The 15,712-nt window shown below is 43.9% G+C and overlaps 1 protein-coding gene across 1 annotated transcript in view; it reads right to left on the reverse strand.

Annotated features, from left to right (window-relative positions):
* The window catches only part of LOC137373248 (ral guanine nucleotide dissociation stimulator-like 1), a 77,117-nt gene that overhangs the window by 10,254 nt on the left and 51,151 nt on the right, over positions 1-15,712 (reverse strand). The window contains exon 6 of the mRNA XM_068038099.1: positions 5,154-5,231. Within this exon, the coding sequence (XP_067894200.1) occupies positions 5,154-5,231 (78 nt within the window). The remainder of the gene's footprint in view (positions 1-5,153; positions 5,232-15,712) is intronic.

Below are 15,712 nucleotides of genomic sequence, written 5' to 3' on the forward strand. Positions count from 1 at the left end.
TGGTGGGTAGTTATGTTTGTTAAAGAAAACAGCATCTCTAGGTTGAAACACAGTGGAAACATGACCTGAAGAAGAAGCCAAAGTTCATTTGTTATGTCAAGGAAGCCTCTCTTCCTTAACCATTTTCATACTGCTTAGGAGGACACATTACATAGACTTGAATAAACAGTCAACCAGTGACACTCCAGAAAAAGTTTAAAAAGAAAAATCAGTTCAAAAGATCGCCACGACGAGAAGATACCCCATTAACAAAATCTCAGGTGGGAATAAATTACTGAGTTAAAGAGGCTCTACTCCGCTGACTCACAATGCATAGAATTTAATCTGTACTGTCTAGAAAATTTGGCCCAAAGCACTCTTCTGTAGTCCCACAGAACTGAAATCTCTATCTCCAATGCATACATACAAACATCCGAATTAGGAGCAGGAGTAGGCGATTTGGCCCCTTGAGCCTGCTCCACATTTGATAAGATCATGACTGATCTGATTTTGGTCTTAACTCTACTTGTTGATCAAGAATCTATCTCACTCTGCCTCACAAATATTCAATGACCCTGCCTCCACTGCTCTCTGGGGAAGATTTCTCATCTCCGTCTTAAATGGGAGACCCCTAATTTTTAAACTGTTTCCCCTAGTTCTGGTCACTCTGACAAAGGGGAAACATCCTTTCAGCATCCCTCCTGTCAAGTCCCCTCAGGATCTTATATGTTTCAAAGTTTGAAACTTCAATGGATACAATGCCAAACTGTCCAACCTTTCCTCATAAGAGACCCACTTCATCCCAGAAATCAGTCACGTGAACCTTCTCTGAACTGCTTCTAATGCAGTTTTATCCTTAAGTAAGGGGACCAAAATGTTACGCAGTACCCTCGGTGTGATCTCACCAATGCCCTGTACAACTGTAGCAAAACTTCCTGACATTTATATTCCATTCCCCTTGCAATAAATGACAACATTCCATTTTCCTTCCTGATCACTTGCTCAACGTGCATACTTTTTGTGAATCATCTACCAGGATAGACAGATCCTACTGTACCACAGAGTTCTGCAGTCTCTCCATTTAAATAATAATAATACTGCATTTCTATTCTACCTGCCAATGTGGACAAATCCACATTTTCCCACATTACACATCAACAAAATTATATCCCTACGGAGTCATCTGAAATCTTCAATCAGCTGCACTGTACTATATTATTTACTTTCATGATTCATTATCATTCTTTCAGTCTCTGAAACCATCACTTCTTAAGTAGACACTGAAAGTACTCTTGGATGGTGGTGGCACTGGAGAAAGTGTAAGGATGTGATAGAACTGGAGAAAGTGCAATCTTGGATAGTGTAATTGTAGTATTCTGGAGTTCAGGTTAATTATGCATGGATGCACTTTGCTTACTTTCCTCCGATTGTGGCCTCTTGAGCATCTCTGATTTTAATTGTTTCACCAATGGCAGCCGGGCCTTCAGATGCCAAGACCCTGAGCTCTGGAAACTCCACCCGAAGGGGGGAATTTTATGATCTACCCTGCGGCAGGTTTGGAGGTGGGGAGAACATAAAATATGCTGTGATGGTGGTGGGGCAGGGGTTGCCGCTACCATCCCGCCTCTGTCAAAATTTAGTCCAGGGCAAGAAGGCCTATGAACAGCCTCCCTCACCACCGCCCCCCCCTGCCACCGCCACCAATTGAGGCCCTTAACTGGGCAGTTAACCCCCAGTTAAGGGTCTCTTCCCGTTGCAGCCGCAATTGGCCATGCGACAGGCGACCCTGTTGCTGCATGAGAAGCACGACACAGCAAACCGTGGGGGCTGCTTCCCAGATCTGGAGTGTAAAGGCACTTAGTGCCTATACAAGGGACACTACATCGGGAAAGGGCGGGGGAGTGGGGTGTGCTGAGAGCCAACCATCCCCCTCTCCCAAGCCCTTGCTACCGACCCGACTCTCCACCCACCCCCCCTGCCCCGCCTCCCACTCTGACCTACCTGTGGCCTGGGTCCAGCGACCCTCCTCGGTCTCCACAGTGGTGCTGCAGTTTCTGGCATCTGATTGGCTGGCAGCTCTCCAATGTGAGATTCTCAATGACAAGGTCCTTGCTCCTGTAGAAATCCCGCCACTGTCCATGTATGTGCCTGATTGACACTACATTCAGTGAGCCTTCTGGAGCAGAGACAACGTGGGGATCACATCATCCATTTTTCTGGACATCGTGACCTCCGCCGCCACTATAAAATTCCCCTCTAAATCTCTGCCTCGCTCTCCTCCTTTAAGACTCTCCTTAAAACCTACCTCTTTGACTGTGCTTTTGGGCATCTACTCTAATGCAACCTACTGTTGCTCGGTGCCAAACTTTGTTAAATAATGCTCCTCTGAAGCTTCTTAGAACGTTTTACTACATTAAAGAAACTACATAAATGCCAGTTGTTGTTGCTGTTGAGATTTGTTTGAATAAACACAATATTCACATGTTGAAAACCACTCTGCTGTTTAAAACAAAAGCAGCAGCTTCAAACCTCCCTCCACCCATGAAACTTGGATTAAAGTGGAAGTTAATTTGCCAAACAACATGCCCAACTAGCACAGTATTTTAACATGAATTAGACTTTCCTTAATTAGGAAATGGTGGTATTTTGGCCCCTGTATGGACTTCATCACTGCATACCTCCCAGTACAAGAGACAGGTACCTTGTAATGTTAATTAGGACTAATGTAGTCTCCTGGACTAGCTTTGCACATCTAAAGTGGGTGAGGGGTCAACTCCCTTATCTCTTTAAAAAATACTCAAGCTCTTTATGACCATTACGACACAATCCTTATTGCGGACACAACTCAATGTATTGTTTGATGTAGTGCACCAGTGTAGCAAGCATTTCTTATAATGCACAGCCCCCAATTTCACCGAGCTTAATTTCACATTAGCAATTATGGGATGTTTTGTTGAAACGATGTTTTGATGCTTTATCTTTGCTTCCCCTCTGAGAGCTCCGAGTTTAGTTAAAAAGCAGCACAAAGCAGAATAATCCTGGGTTTCATCCCATATCTCTCCTGAGTTAACATGTTTGATCCAGAGCAGTAAAATGACCTCAGCATCTGGGTGGGGGGATAAACTTAACTAGGGTTCCTGTTTATCTTTGATGGCTTCCGCAGAATTGCATGGATGCGAAACTGCCTGCTCTTGAAAGCATTTATCTATCAGGATTTGACATGAATAATAACCACTTGGGGGATGTACTTGAAGCCATGAATTCAGGAGTCAGCTGGGCAAGTTAGATTGTGACACAATGCAAAACATTCAATGGCAACACAGAGTTGAATGTCTACCAAGAACAGGTCACGCTCCAGATGTATGACTGCACCTAGATGATGATTTACATTTTTCTTCAAACTTTGAAAGGAAGTTTGCTAGACCTCATAGTGAGATTGAGTGGTGGAGTGGGGCATAAAGAGAGGGGGAAGGAGGAGAGGAGCCCAATTCTTCAATATTTTACCCTGACTGCAGAGTCCAGCAATGTCAATCTAAGGTAAAAAAAATTCAAGAGCTTGATATTGAAGGAGGAGCAATTTTCCACTGAAGAGTTTTGGATGTTTGTGTTGATACAATTTGTATGATAAAAACCTCTCTAATCTCCAGGAATGTAGGGCAAATATTCGAGAGGCAATCAATCATCTCCTTTAATGTAATTGCTATGGCCAAAAAGTTATCAGCTGAGCAGTGGTGAAAATTCTTGTGTGCCCTAACTGAGTTTTGAACAGCGACCCCAATTAACCATTCTTGAAGCACATACACTGGCAAACAATTCCACCAACATCCAGAGCACAGAAAAGCAAAGAATGGAAAGAATGAAAAGAGGTGGAAAAGGAGGAGTTCAATGTGTATGCTTTTTTCATTTCTTTCCCAAACCACCAGATGAAGTGGTTTACCATGCTGAGCGTCTCCTTTATTGGGGGAGGGGTGGTTGAAGGGAGATGGAGTTAAAGCGGCTGACTATAACTGGCTTGCCTTGCTGCAAAGATACAACTTACCAGCTAGCTACAGGGTGTTATCTAGAGGTGTTATAGAACCGTGCAGAATGCAAATCATTGAATTCATGAGGCTGCAGGATGGTTGTGCAAAAGAAAACACTTGCTACCAAAACTGATTTGCTGCATTAAATTTCATCTGCCACAAGTCCACTGATTCCACCAGCTTGACTATGTCCTCTTGAAGTCTATCATTATCCTCCTCGAGTTCATAATACTTCCAAGTTTTGTCCCAAATGCAAATTTTGAAAATGTGCTCTGCACACCCAAGTCAAAGTCATTAATATAGATCAAGAAAAGCAATGTCCCAATATGGATCCCTGGGGAACCTCACTATATATTTTCCTCTAGTCCAGAAAAAAACTATTCATCACTACTGTCTGTTTCCTGTCACTCAACCAACTTCAAATCCGTGCTGTCACTGTCCCTTTTCTTCCATGGTCTTCAACTTTGCTGACAAATTTGTTATGTGGAACATTATCAAATATCTTTTTGAAACCCATGTACACCATATGGACCACGTTACCCTCATCAACCCCTGACCTCATCAAAAAAATTCAAGACAAACATGATTAAACATGTGCTGGCTTTCCTAAATGAATCAACATTTGTCCAAGTGACTGTTAATTTTGCCACAGACCTTCTTTTCTAAAAGCTTTCCCACCACTGAGGTTAAACTAACTGGTCTGTAGTTGATGCGCATATCCTTACACCCTTCTCTGAACATAAGGTATAACATTTGCAATTCTCTAGTCCTCCATAACCACCCTGTATCTAAGGAGGACTGAAAGATTATGGCCAGTGCCTCTGCAATTTCGACCCTTACTTCCTTTAGTATCCTCGGATGAATCTGATCTTGTCCTGGTGACTTATCACTTTTGACTTTTGCGTCGACACAATTCTTCTTTGACCTCTCTGATCTCGAGGAATAATGCAAATATTAGAGAGGTAGTCAAGCGGCTTCTTTAATGTGATTGTTATGGTCTGGAATGGTGTTCGCCGCACTACTATGGGATGCTTTTGTGGGAAAGAAGTTCCTACATAACTTTACAGGAACTGCCCGCTGTCCAACAATTTCTTTTCACATTGTTGGAATCTGCATGAAGCATAATTTAGGCACACATTAGATCGAACGTACTTTCTGAATACGCCGCTCATTTCTTGAGATCTTAGTTTTCCATGTTCTTCACAGTTTGGACTGTCCAGGTTTCCACGCCTGCAATTGGTCATAAAGCACAAATGAAGTCATTTTCAAGAAGCACTTGCATCCAGATTTGGCTATCACTCATTAAAAAATAGTTATCCTCTTCACTATCAACTACAAGGCCAATTTTTGTGCATCAGCAAATTTCCCAATCATGCCTCCCACATTTAAGTCCAAATCATTAATATATACCGCAAACAGCAATGGTCCCAACGCTGAGCCCTGTGGAACACCACTGGAAACCACTTTCCATTCGCAAAAACACCCGTTGACTACTATCCTTTGTTTCCTCTCACTGAGCCAATTTTGGATCCAACCTGCCACATTCCCCTGTATCCCATGAGCTTTCATTTTCTGACAAGACTGCCATGCGGGACCTTGTCAAATGCCTTAATAAAACCCATGTAGACCACATCCACTGCATTACCCACATCTATCCTTTTTACTTCCAAAACCTGAATCAAGTTAGCAAGACATGACCTTCCCTCAGCAAATCCATGCTGACTATATCTGATTGATCCATGCCTTTCTAAGTGGCAGTTTATCCTATCCCTCAAAATTGATTCTAATAATTTACCCACCACTGAGGTCACACTGACCAGCCTATAATTATTTGGCCTATCCCTCGCATCCTTTTTATCTAGTGGTAATAACATTCACAGACCTCCAATCCTGTGGCACCTCACCCGTATCCGGTGAGGATTTGAAGATGATCCTCAGCGCATCCGTTATTTCCTCCCTGTCTTCCTTTAACAACTTGGAATGCAATCCATCTGGCCCTGGTGATTTATCCACCCTCAAGGATGTCAGACCCTCTGGTACTTCCTCTCTCACTGTGCTTTTCGTATCTAATATTTCTGTTACTACAATGTCTGCAATCTTTGTCCTGGATTTTATACTGACAAGTCGGTGGCCCGTTCCTCCAGTATCTGCAGGAGGCTTCACGTACATGCTGAAGCCTTTCTGGTCATATGATCCATCGGGGGCTGGACAGAATGCAGCAGACTAGGAAAGGTAGGTATTTCAATGTCTGTCAAAAAACCCAATATTTCAGAGCCCTTTTGGAAGATCGTGAGTGAGGGTGTCACTTGCAATAAAATGGCGTGTGTTACAATGTGTGGTGTCTGTGCGTGAGTTTGTGTGAGTTCATCAGGAGAAACAGCACTGTTTGGAGATCCACCAATAATTACAATGGCACAACTGAATACTTATTGCAACAAAATATTTATTTATTTACAATAATTTACAAATGTAGAAATCATGTTGAGTGGAGGATCAGTTTGATGTTAAGAGGAGGAGCTGGAGGAGGGTCGGGGCCTGGGTCTCTCTCTAGGCTTTATTCTGGGACTCGACAACAGCAGTTGATTGCGCAGTTCTTTCATCACCAGAACTTTCAAACAAGCACCAAGATATAGCTTGGCTGGTGGTGAGAAGATCCCTCCCGTCAGATCCTTCATACACGCCCGAAGTCTCGCCCCCTCTGCACAATGTCCCCGCGGTGGCTGTGGTGGGGAAGAGACGGTTGCCCACCTCCTCCTGGAATGTGTCTTTGCAAAGCAGGTGTGTAAAGAGATGCAGTGGTTTTTGTCGAGGTTCATCCCAAGCAGCTCTGTAACACAGGAGTCTGTGCTCGACGGGCTGTTCCCAGGGACGCATGCCGAGACAAACATCAACTGCTGCTGGAGGACTATCAATTTGGTGAAAGACGCCCTTTGGTCTGCCCGAAACTTGCTGGTCTTCCAGTGCAAAGGGTTGTCCATGACCGAATGTTGCAGACTGGCACATTCCAAGGTCCAGGACTACGTGCTGAGGGTCGCACTAAAGCTTGGGGCAGCCACAGCAAAGGCTCAATGGGGAAAGACCACAGTGTAAGGTCCCCCCCACCAAGCTGAACTGAGGGGCTGGATCCATGGGAAACCCCTCGAACTGTATTGGGAACATTTTGTGTGCTGTAAATGTAAAAATGTATATGGCATGACAATGAAATGGAAGGGTTGTGAGGCAACTCATAATTGTATAGAAGGAAACTGATCACCTTTGCACTCTGTATTTTTTGACTTGATGCTGTTTTAAACTGTTTGGGAATGTAATTTTTACAGATTTTTATGAATAAAGTACATTTTGGAAATAAAAAAAAGTTCTTCCACCAGGTGGCCCACCGGCTGAGTCGGTAACATGCTGGCTGCCTCAGGAGGAAAGTTGAAAAGGCCTTTGCCTGATCTCAGAGCTGCTCCTGGTCATTGTTGAAAAATGATTCACAATCCATGGCGAAGACATTCACCCGTTGGGAATTCTTGAGCCAACTGGCATGACATGCGTCATGAGGGAGTCCATGTAACTCCAGTTGGGGTCATCTAGATATCTTTCAATTAAACAAGAACCCTTCGCAGATCCAATAAGTCGGAAGATCATCCACAGTGTTAAACTGCATGATCAGGTGATCTCCTCAATCCATCCAAGTGCAACAACAAGTGCACCAGGTTGGAATGGACCTGCTGGGAGAAGAAAGATGTGGACCCTCCAATTCCGCACTTGGTCAAGCTCCCCAACACGTTGAATACTTCCACCCGCACTTTCTCAGACTCTGCCCTGAAGAGTGGCTGAATTCTGGTAAGATTTGGATCCACAAAGAGCTGGATGGTGTTTGCCATTGACTGGATTATGTTCTTACTCAGGCAGGACAGCACCACATGCGTTAGCAACTCCGAGTTCTGCTCATTCCCCAACAGTCTAATCATTGTGTCCATCACGCTCCAAGACCGTCTTTTAGCTCCAGAGTTAATATTTCTCAGGGCTCAGACACACAGCAACTGGGTAACAGGAGAGACATACCTTATCAAACCGTTTACCACAGTGTCTGTGAGCTGCTGCCCTGAAGCTATTAGCAGTTCTCTAAAGAATGTGATTACTGTAACTGTCTGACAGTCTTGGAGCCTCATGATGTGAGAAGCCAATTGGTTCACGATATGAGGCAGACTGTAGCCAGCATGTTCTGCCATTGCTGTGGCCAACAGAACGACCCCCTTGTCGAAGTGGCTCAGCTTCATCATTTTGCACGATCCTCCATTTGTATTCATGTTTTCAACGATGTCCCCATTTGTTGCTTTGCTTCGAAGGACCTTTAGTGTCTGTACACACTTCTTACACAAATCCCAACTTGATGATGTTTGAAATAGGGCTGCGAAATCTCTCTGCTGCGATTCAGTATCTGAATGATCGAGCAGAGAAATATTAACGCAGCTGGTTAAGGACATAATTAGGATACTGAATATCAGTGGAAATAATGTATTCACCACCTCTGCCAACACAGGCTTAGTGATAATCTCACACAGCCCGCAGACAGCAACCAGTGATACAGCGGTTGAATACGTTTTTCTGTCCCACTGATGGGGCAGGTGCTTTTCCCAAGTGTGTACACCAGCTCCTTGATAGTCCTGACTGCACATTTTGTGTGTTCGGCCACTGATCTCCACATGTCTCTGACAAATTTCTCCGAAGGGATGGAGGAGATGAGGAGATGGGACACACTGCTGCTATATTGTGCCAGGCCAAAATGGTGAAAATACATAGAACTGAACGTTTTACATCTTTATACGGAACTGACTCCAACTTAACCCTCAGCGTGTATTTCTGAGACTTGGTCCCGTGGATCACTGCCTCACCTTTAATGATGATTTTTACGAGCACAGCGGCTGCAAAGGAACAGCTGGGGTGTTGGTCAGACAGTCCTTTAAAGACCATGAGGAGCAAGTTGCACAGCTGGTTATGGGGAAAATTCTTGGAAATTACCTTTGCGATCTGATGGCATTTTTGCAAGAGGACTGAAAGGTCATTGTTGTCTAACTGTTCTCTGAGTGTGTTCAGATCCTCTAGCTGCTCCTGTTACTGATCCAGATCAGCACCTTCATATTATAACTGAATGGACAGGATGGTGTCCACAGAGACCAGGGCCATCTGTCACACAGGTAGCGAACTATCTGCACAGCGCAGCATCAATCGTCCAATTAGAGTCCCCATAATATTTCCAGACGCAAGGTTACTGACGTTGAGCTTCTGCAAGTAAACTTTCAGAAGCTCTAAGGTGGTCTGCATGGCTCTCTGTCGCTCATGGTCTTCAGTTGAAATGATCCCCTCCTCTGCATGATGGATTGTATTTGATATATTCTGCTGAGAATTTTCATTTTTCTCAGCGATCTCTTCAAGGACAGTTGTGAATAAATCTACTTTGATGTCCATTTTATACTCATTCCACAGCCCACTGATTGAAATCAGCTTTTGTTTGATTGACCTCTTTTGGATTTCTTTCGAATAGGTGATTTTCAAAGATTTGGATGTTTTTACGCACTTGGCTTTGCCTCTGCAGACCATAGGGACATTGCAAATTCACAGCCCTTGGCAGCCATATTTGGACTGAGCAGCTGTTTGTTCTGAATAAGAGCATAAGAAATAGGAGCAGGAGTAGGCCATTCAGTCCCTCAAGCCTGCCCCGCCATTCAATAAGATCATGGCTGATCTGTTCCAGGCCTCAATCCTCTTCCGGGCCTGCTCCGCCTAACTCTTAACTCCCCAAGATTTCAAAAATCTATCTACCCCCTCCTTAAATACATTTTGTGATCTAGCCTCCACAACTCTGAGGCAGAGAATTCCAGAGATTCACCACCCTCTGAGAGAAGAAATTCCTTTGCATCTCAGTTTTAAATGTGTGCCCCGTTATTCTGTAAATATGTCCCCTCGTTCGAGATTCCCGCACTATTGGAAACATCTTCTCAACATTTACCCTGTCAAGCCCCCTTAAAATCTTATATGCTTCTATAAGATCACCTCTCATTCTTCTAAACTCCAATGAATAAAGGCCTAATCTGTTTTGCCGTTCTTGATAAGACAACCCCTTCATCCCAGGAATCAGCCTAGTGAACCTTTTCTGAAATGCCTCCAATGCTAGTATATCCTTCCTTAAATACGGGGACTAAAACTGTACACAGTACTCCAGGTGTGGTCTCACCAACACCTTGTACAGTTGTAACAAGACTTCCCGATTTTTAAACTCTAACCCCTTGCAATAGAGGCCAAAATTCTATTTGCCTTCCTAATTACTTGCTGCACCTGCATGCTAACCTTTTGTGTTTCATGCACAGGAACACCCAAATCCCTCTGCACTGCAGTATTTTGTAGTCTTTCTCCATCAAAATAATAATCTGCCTTTTTATTCTTCCTACCAAAGTAAATTACCTCACAATTTCCCACATTGAACATCATCTGCCAAGTTTTTGCCCACTCACTTAACCTATCTATATTCCTTTGCAGATTCTTTATGTCCTCATCACAACATGTCTTCCCAGCTATTTTTGTTTCTTCAGCAAATTTGGATACACTACACTCTGTCCCTTCCTCTAAGTCATTAATATAGATAGTAAATAGTTGAGGCCCTAGGACCAATCCTTGTGGCACCCCACTAGTTACTGCTTTCCAACCTGAAAAAGACCCATTGATCCCGACTCACTGCCTTCTGGGTGTTAGCCAATCTTCAATCGATTAGAATCCAGGACCAGCATGTTCCTGTGAGGAAGAAAGACAACTTTGGCAAGTTTCGGGAAGCTTGGATAACATGGGATATTGTGAGCCCAGTCAAAAAGAAAAAGGAAGCATTTGTAAGGGCTGGAAGGCTAGGAACAGATGAAGCACTTGAGAAATATAAAGACAGTAGGAAGGAACTTAAGCAAGGAGTTAGGAGGGCTAAAAGGGGTCATAAAAAGTCATTGGCAAACAGGATTAAGGAAAATCCCAAAGCTTTTTATACATAGATAAAGAGCAAGAGGGTAACCAGGGAAAGGGTTGGCCCACTCAAGGACAGAGATGGGAATCTATGCGTGGAGCCAGAGGAAATGGGTGAGGTGCTAAATGAGTACTTTGCATCAGTATTCACCAAGGAGAAGGACTTGGTGGATGATGAGCCTAGGGAAGGGAGTGCAGATAGTCTCAGTCACCTCATTATCAAAAAGGAGGTGGTGTTGGGTGTCTTGCAAAGCATTAAGGTAGATAAGTCCCCAGGGCCTGATGGGATCTACCCTAGAATACTGAGGGAGGCAAGGGAAGAAATTGCTGGGGCCTTGACAGAAATCTTTGCATCCTCATTGGCTACAGGTGAGGTCCCAGAGGACTGGAGAATAGCCAATGTTGTTCCTTTGTTTAAGAAGGGTGGTAAGGATAATCCAGGATATTATCGGCCGGTGAGCCTTACGTCTGTGGTAGGGAAACTATTAGAGAGAATTCTTCGGGACAGGATTTACTCCCATTTGGAAACAAACAAACTTATTAGCGACAGACAGCATGGTTTTGTGAAGGGGTGGGGGGGTCGTGTCTTACTAATTTGATTGAGTTTTTTGAGGAAGTGACGAAGATGATTGATGAGGGAAGGGCGGTGGATGTTGTCTATATGGACTTTAGTAAAGCCTTTGACAAGGTCCCGCATGGCAGACTGGTGCAAAAGGTGAAGTCACACGGGATCAGAGGTGAGCTGGCAAGATGGATACAGAACTGGCTCAGTCGTGGAAGACAGAGGGTAACAGTGGATGGGTGTTTTTCTGAATGGAGGGATGTGACTAGTGGTGTTCCGCAGGGATCTGTGCTGGGACTTTTGCTGTTTGCAGTATATATAAATGATTTGGAGGAAAATGTAGCTGGTCTGATTAGTAAGTTTGCGGACGACACAAAGGTTGGTGGAGTTGCGGATAATAATGAGGATTGTCAGAGGACACCGCAGGATATAGATCGGTTGGATACTTGGGCGGAGAAATGGCAGATGGAGTTTAATCCGGACAAATGTGAGGTAATGCATTTTGGAAGGTCTAATGCAGGTGGGAGGTATACAGTAAATGGCAGAACCCTTAGGAGTATTGACAGGCAGAGAGATCTGGGCGTACAGGTCCACAGGTCACTGAAAGTGGCAACGCAGGTGGATAAGGTAGTCAAGAAGGCATACGGCATGCTTGCCTTCATCGGTCGGGGCATTGAGTATAAAAATTGGCAAGTCATGTTGCAGCTGTACAGAACCTTAGTTAGGCCACACTTAGAATATTGTGTGCAATTCTGGTCGCCACACTACCAGAAGGACGTAGAGGCTTTGGAGAGGGTACAGAGGAAGTTTACCAGGATTAAAAACAAGGAATGCTGGAACCACTCAGCAGGTCTGGCAGCATCTGTGGAAAGAAAAGCAGAGGTAACGTTTCGGGTCAGTGACCCTTCATCGGAACTCACTGCCCCGAAATGTTAACTCTGCTTTTCTTTCCACAGATGCTGCCAGACCTGCTGAGTGGTTCCAGCATTTCTTGTTTTTATTTCAGATTTCCAGCATCTGCAGTATTTTGCTTTTATTTTAGGTTTACCAGGATGTTGCCTGGTCTGGAGGGCATTAGCTATGAGGAGAGGTTGGAAAAACTTGGATTGTTTTCACTGGAACGACGGAGGTGGAGGGGCGACATGATAGAGGTTTACAGAGTTATGAGCGGCATGGACAGAGTGGATAGTCAGAAGCTTTTTCCCAGGGTGGAAGAGTCAGTTACTCGGGGACATAGGTTTAAGGTGCGAGGGGCAAAGTTTAGAGGTGATGTGCGAGGCATGTTTTTTGAACAGAGGGTGGTGAGTGCCTGGAACTTGCTGCCAGTGGAGTTGGTGGAAGCAGATACGATAGCGACGTTTAAGAGACATCTTGACAAATATATGAATAGGAAGGGAATAGAGGGATATGGGCCCCGGAAGTGCAGAAGGTGTTAGTTTCGGCAGGCATCATGATCGGCGCAGGCTTGGAGGGCCGAATGGCCTATTCCTGTGCTGTACTGTTCTTTGTTCGATGCCAACACATTACCCTCAATACCCTGAGCTCTTATTTTGTGTAATAACCTTTTATGTGGCACCTTATCAAAAGGTGCCGTCTGAAAATCCAAACACACTACATCTACCGGTTCCCCTTTATCCACTCTGCTTGTTATATCCTCAAAGAACTCGAACAAATTTGTCAAACATGATTTCCCTTTCATAAAACCATGTTGACTCTGTTTGATTGCATTATGTTTTACTAAATGTCCTGCTATTTCTTCCTTAATAATGGACTCTAGCTTTTTCCCAGTGACAGATGTTAAGCTAACTGGTCTGTAGTTTCCTGCTTTCTGTCTCCCTCCTTACTTGAATCGGGGTGTCACATTAGCGGTTTTCCAATCCGTTGGTACCCTACCAGAATCCAGTGAGTTTTGGTATATTATGACCAATGCCTCCACTATCTCTGCAGCCACTTCTTTTAAAACTATTGGATGCAGGCCATCAGGTCCTGATGACTTGTCTGCCTTTAGTCCCATCAGTTTGTCCAGCACCTTTTCCCTCGTGATAGAGATTATTACAAGTTCCTCCCTCCCATTTACACCTTGTTCATCTATTATTGTTGGATGTTCATAGTGTCCTCCACCGTGAAGACCGATGCAAAATATTGGTTTAAATGATCTGCCATTTCCCTGTTATCTGTTATTAATTCCCCAGTCTCATCCTCTAAGGGTCCCACACTTGCTTTAGCTATTCTGTTCCTTTTCATATACCCGTAGAAGCTCTTACTGTTTGTTTTTATATTTCTTGCCAATTTAGTCACATAATCAATTTTGTCCCCCTTTATTATTTTTTAAGTCATCCGCTGCTGGTTTCTAAAAAATTCCCAATCCTCTGGCCTACCACTCGTTTTTGCTGCATTGCACGCCTTTGTTTTTGATTTGATACTCTCCTTAACATCCTTTGTTATCCATGTGTGGTTCATCGTTCTCTTCGAGTCCTTCCTTCTGACTAGAATAAATGTTTGCTGAGTGTTATGAAATATCTGCTTAAAAGTCTGCCACTGCTCATCTACTGACTTCCCCTGTAGTTTATCTTCCCAGCCCGCTTTAGACAACTCTTTCTTCATACCTCTGTAATTGCCCTTGCTTAAGTTGAAGACACTGGTTTGAGACCTGAGTTGCTCATCTTCAAGCTGAATTTGAAATTCTACCATGTTATGATCGCTTCCCCCAAAGGATCCTTAACTACAAGATCTCTTATTAATCCTGCCTCATTACACAATACCAAATCTAAGATAGCCTGTTCCCTGGTAGGTTCTGCAACATATTGCTCGAAGTAGCAATCCCGGAGGCACTCTACAAATTCGTCTTCCATGCTACCCTTGCCAGTTTGAATTGTCCAGTCTATATGCAGATTAAAATCATCCATAAATCATCCACAACACCACAGTCACTCAAAGTATTTATGACAAGAGATGTAGAAATGGGAGTGTTGGACAAACTGTTCTAGCAGAATTTCCCCCAAATTAAGATGTTCAAGTGTCAGATCATGGGAAACTGCTAGAATCTATCATTAGGGACATGAAAGCAGAACACTTGAAGAATCATAAAAGCAAAATACTGCAGATGCTGGAAATCTGAAATTAAAAAACAAAGTGCTGGAAATACTCAGATCAGGCAGCAACTGTGGAGAGAGAAGCAGAATTAACATTTCAGGTCTGTGACATTTCATCAGATCAATTGTAAGGCAAAGAGGTTTAAGCGACTTCAGTGGGGCTGGACACTGTCCTGTGTGCACAATTCAAAACTCCCAACTTGGCCAGCAGGTTCATCATGTGATTAATCCCTTATTTGAGATCAACTGCTCCTGCAGTTTCTGGATTCCAAAGCTTTTGGTTAGGGGACGGGGTGTTGTGCTGTATCTTACACCAAAAAGATGTGGATCGCAGTCACCCAGCCCAATCTCTGTTAATTGAATCAGTGAGCAATTCTTTTGTCTCTCCAAGCACTGTCTCTTAGTATGCAAATGTCCTGCAGCCAAGTGTCTGGTGATCTCTTTTTAAACAAGTCATTTCTTCACTCCAGCAACACTTTAAAATTAATGTTAATATGACAACATTAATAAGCCCCATTCTTGGCAGGTGGGGGGTCTTCATGAAATTATATTTTCTCTTGTCGACAGCGTTGGTTGTGGCCTACACAGTGGTCCTTCACAGGCCTGTCATTAAAAGGGCAGTGGAACACCAAGTTCTGAAGCCAAACAAGCAGCTGCCCACACTTGCCAATTATCCTGATTTTGAATCCTGGAGATCCATAGTCTAATACAGTAAATGACAGCTTCCCCTTGCTTTGGACAGGAATCACCATTTATAGAACCCATTGTGAATTTGTTTGTCATTTTGGGAAAACCATTTTTTTTATTAGTGGCATCGAAATCTTTGAGAGGGAGACCCGGTGATGTGACCAAAGGGGAAACAGAAGGGGCTGAACTTTATCAGCCCTCAAGGGATGGGCAGGGAGGTGGAGGGGCCCATTAAATAGCGAGGGGATGTTTGCTGGGTGGAGGGCCCGTTGCCTTCCCAATGCCATTCAATTTTTTCAGTGGTTGGGGGGAAGGCCAAGAACAGTCTTTCCACCCAGTGACCATTGAGATCCGAAGTGGACAATTAAGGGCCTGCTCCT

The sequence above is a fragment of the Heterodontus francisci genome, chromosome 8 (assembly GCF_036365525.1).
Source record: "Heterodontus francisci isolate sHetFra1 chromosome 8, sHetFra1.hap1, whole genome shotgun sequence".
NCBI lineage: Eukaryota > Metazoa > Chordata > Chondrichthyes > Heterodontiformes > Heterodontidae > Heterodontus > Heterodontus francisci.